General features: G+C 31.5%; 1 protein-coding gene across 1 annotated transcript; it reads left to right on the top strand.

The window, feature by feature from the left end:
• The first annotated feature begins 308 nt into the window (after nt 1-308).
• Nucleotides 309-2,030, top strand: LOC104223180 (uncharacterized). The gene has a single exon (XM_009774554.2). It carries the CDS (start codon nt 327-329, stop codon nt 1,968-1,970), a length of 1,644 nt encoding a protein of 547 aa, XP_009772856.1. The 5' UTR covers nt 309-326; the 3' UTR covers nt 1,971-2,030.
• Nucleotides 2,031-4,620: the final 2,590 nt, after the last annotated feature.

Raw genomic sequence — 4,620 nt, 5'->3', positions numbered from 1 at the left:
TTTGTATTACCTTTTAATTAATTTAAAATAGAATTTTTATATTATCAGTGCATAAATGTTAAACTCGAAAATTAGTACTTTTTGTACTGTACTATGTGCTTTAGTGCACAAGGACCACTATTTTCCTTAATTTTACATGTCCCCATTTGCACCTAATCAGTACAAAAAGAAAGAGAAGTAGAGTTCAAAATAATTTAAAATATAGAATTCAAACACTCAAATATTGCACACTTAAAAGCGAGAAATGATCTCTATATAAAGCAACAATCATAGCAAGTTCACTGCACTAAGATCCTATACAAATTTATTTCTTTTTTCTTTCTGTCATGACTGCCTTTACCAAGCACTTCTCCTTCATCTTTCTCCTTCTTACCCTCATTTCTTCATTGCAAATCCATGCAAGAGAAAGCCAATTCTTTAATAAAATTCCCAGCAACAATAATGCTGAAAAAAAGACACAAGTAGTTATTCCCAACAAAGAACAAGAACCACACTTCTTGCCTACAAATGAAAATAACGGCTATGGCCTATATGGTCATGAGTCTGGTCAACTTCCACCTTCAACCACCACTACTAATGATGTAGAAAAACCCTACAAAGAAATCAACCCCACCCCCACCTTAACTAATAATATTCACAATAGCAAATACCTTTCCAAAAATTATGACCATGTGGCCTATGTCACAGTCAAAAAGAACGACGAAAATAACAACAATAATGATGAAAAGTACAAGAATACTGGTAGTACTAACAACAACAACGACGACAATGAGGAGTATCACCATGAGGAGAGCACTTACTACAACAACAAAGAGTACTACAATGGTGGCAGTACTAACAACAACGAGGGGTACTTCAATGGCGGTAGTACTAACAACAACAACGATGAGTATCACAATGAGGGTAAAACTTACTATAACAACAATAACAAGGAGTACTACAATGGTGGTAGTATTAGCAATAACAACAAAAATAACGACCAGTATCACAATAGGGATAGTACTTACTACTACAACAACAACAACAAGGAGTACTACAATGGCGGCAGTACTAATTACAACAACGAGGGATACTTCAATGGTGGTAGTACTAATAACAACAACGAGGGGTACTTCAATGGTGGCAGTACTAACAACAACAACAACAACGAGGAGTATCACAAGGGGGATAACACTTACTATAACAACAATAACAATGAGTACTACAATGGTGGCACTACTAGCAACAACAACAATAACAACAAGGAGTATCACAATATAGGGAGCACTTACTACAACAACTACAACAAGGAGTACAACAATGGTGGCAGTACTAACAATAACAACAACGAGGAGTACTTTTATGGTGGCAGTACTAACAACAACAACAACAATGAGTATCACAATGGGGGTAACACTTACTATAATAACAATAACAAGGAGTACTACAATGGTGGCAGTACTAGCAACAACAATAATAACAAGGAGGAGTATCACAATATAGGTAGCACTTACTACAACAATAACTACAACAAGGAGTACTACAATGGTGGCAATACTAACAACAACAACGAGGGATACTTCAATGGTGGCAGTACTAACAACAACTACTACAACAACAACGAGGAGTATCATAATGGGGGTAATACTTACTATAGCAACAATAATAAGGAGTATTACAATGGTGGCAGTACTAGCAGCAACAACAATAACAACGAAGAGTATCACAATAGGGGTAGCACTTACTACAACAACAACAACAATAAGGAGTACCATAATGGTGGCAGTACTAACAACAATAACGAGGGGTACTTCAACGAGGGATTCTTTGAAAATGGAAAATACTTTTATGGTGTCAACACTGAGAAATATGCCAAAGAGCCCTATGAAAATACAAGAGAATTCGCAACAAATAACAATGAATTCAAGAATAACTTTGTGTGGACCAAGCAGAACGAAGAGAAGTTCCAAGATAACGAGGAAATGCCTTGAACTTTTGTGAATAGTTAAAACAAAGCTATAGTGAATAAATTCATGCTATGTAAGTTTCAATAATCATTGGCCTTGTCTTTTCTTTTTTATATCTTAAGTTATGTTTTATATAAAAATATTACACCAATAATTAAATAAAGATGTATTTATGAGTATAGTTCTTGCTTTTCATATTTAATTTCAATCAAATACCACCGAGATATAGCTATTCGTCTATGATTTTGTACTTTTATTTGCCAAAATGAACTCGTGTTATATTCGCTACGGCTTAGGGTCGAGGATCCCAAGGTGTTTTAGTACTAATTCAATTACCAAATCATTTGCGGTGCCAATTTTCTGTTTGCTTTAAATTCTTTTAAATACTTTAATTTATATATTTTAATTATTTTTGTAGGTCCACATTTACTCAAATAAAGTATTGTCTTCACTCTTAGAAGCCATAAATTTTCCCTTTATTATAGTAGTACTAGTGAATTGATCCGCGAACGGTAATTGTAAAATACCTTATCGATTTATGAAGTAATTTTTTTAATGCTTTAATATTAAAGATATTTAGTTATTTTATAATCTAAATACATTAGATTTTATTATGTATTTAGTTTTATCTTTTCTTTAACTTTTCATCACTTGTGTACTTTTTGTTTGTCAGAGAATGATTTTATATAATTGCCCATAAAAGTGAAACGGTATTTTTATTTTTTTAGAAATATGAAAGAGAGAGAGATGAACTTCAAAAAAATTGATCTCTTTAAATATGCATATAAATTTTAATTATACCTTTTTCTTTGTTCATTTAATATATCAAAAAACTATGTAACTTTTCTTCACCAGCTTTCAAAAGTTATATTTTAATGCTTTCACTCTAAATCTATACCTTTCCTTTCTCAAAATCATCAAGGCTATGCTAAAATTTCATAAAATCTAAAAAGAATTGTTCATTTCCTAAAAAGTTTATCCAATAAATTTAACACACAACATCATCAAAAAGGGAAAAGAATTCACAAGTGGATGAAATTTTGCAAGCTTCAGTTTCATTAACATACTACTTTGGACAATTGAAAATTTATCATATACTAATTCCTTTCATTGAAATAGAAAATAATTGATACCAGAAACTCTAATACCGGGACAAACATGCTTTCTCAATTCAACATATTTCATTCTGGTTAGAGACTAAATAGGAAGAAGTGAACATCAAAAATAGAAACTATCAGAATCTGCTAAAAACATATCAATACATCACCTTAAAAACAAAATAGGTAAAATTACACTTCCATATAACCTATTACGCACCCATTTTTAATTTGCTAAAAGAATCACAACCATGTATCAAAAGTAACAATGTTCGAAAAGAAGTTGAACACAGAAGGAAAGAGTCCAAAACTGATATGCAAGTCAATTTGTTTGAGTTTATAATTCAACTAATTTATGAGTGTATGTTTGACGGTCATAGCTAATGAATTTAAATAGGCGTATATGGAGAAAACAAAGGGTGTCGAAAAGTTACACATTAAACAATATTTGAAAGTTACAAACATAAATAACAGAGGATTTATAGGAGGAGAGGAAAAGTTTGAAAGAGGACATAAATAGAGATCAAAATATCCAATAAAGAGACTGTTATAGAGACTTTTGAGCTAATAAAAATAAGATGATGTATAAATGAGGTGAAAAAAGCCCCCCACAAAAGAAGAAAAAAGATAAGTGACTTTCTTAGCCAAAGTTTCTATTAATAAGCATATCGATCTTTTTATTTGTCCAAATCTAAATAGTAGCGAAAATCAAACATACTAAAAATATGTAAGAACCGACTACAACTTACATAACGAAGATATGTGCATATCTACGACTATATTTTTATAGTCTGGTTGAGAAAAAAATAAAAATATTCTACAGTTCATCATAAGGATCTCCATCATCTTCTTCTGAATTTGCTCAACTGATTCTCTACGTTCTTCCTCTGCTTCGTTCTTCATCCCGATTCATAAATTCTTAGATGACCCTTAAATACCTGTAATTTTTATGTGTCCCTAAAATAAAAGGAGAAAAGGAGAAAATATTATTATGGTTTAAGTAATCACTATGTACGTGACCCAAAATTAAAGAAGAAAAAAAAAAGAATAGTCTTAGAGTTTAATTAACCATACCTTGATAGAAAATGTGAATTATTGGTCTTCATTTGCTATAAAATTGCGATGGAGTATGATTGTTTCTTAGAATTAGTCTACATAAATAGACATTAAAGAAATATTTTTATGTAGAGTATATATGCCTTTAGCGAGGGGAAATTTGGTCTTTAAAAACCCAAATTCGGTCGTTATAAGTTGTTAACGACCAAAAAAGATTCGGTCGTCACTGGTCGTTAAAAGCTTCGACGTTAAAAGTTAACGACCGGATTACAATTCGGTCGTTAAAGATCCTTTAGCGACAACATAATTTCCAGTCGTTAGACATCCTTTTTAACGGCAGGATTTTCCTTTCGCTAATTTATTATACAGTCGTTAAAAGTCTTTAATGACAACTAATTCAATCATTAGAAGTGCTTTTAGCGACTGATATTCCCTTCGTTAGATGTATAACGAAAATTTAAATTAGATAAGTTGAAATAATTATTTATATGCTTTCATACACACCCAACAACACTAGAAAA

The sequence above is a fragment of the Nicotiana sylvestris genome, chromosome 9, assembly GCF_000393655.2.
Source record: "Nicotiana sylvestris chromosome 9, ASM39365v2, whole genome shotgun sequence".
In the NCBI taxonomy this organism is placed as follows: domain Eukaryota; kingdom Viridiplantae; phylum Streptophyta; class Magnoliopsida; order Solanales; family Solanaceae; genus Nicotiana; species Nicotiana sylvestris.
Note: the sequence above shows the minus strand (reverse complement) of the source record. Positions and strands in the feature narration are given on the sequence as shown.

Coding starts and splice junctions, on each gene's coding strand:
- LOC104223180 (XM_009774554.2), top strand. CDS start 327: ATGACTGCCTTTACCAAGCACTTCTCCTTCATCTTTCTCCTTCTTACC.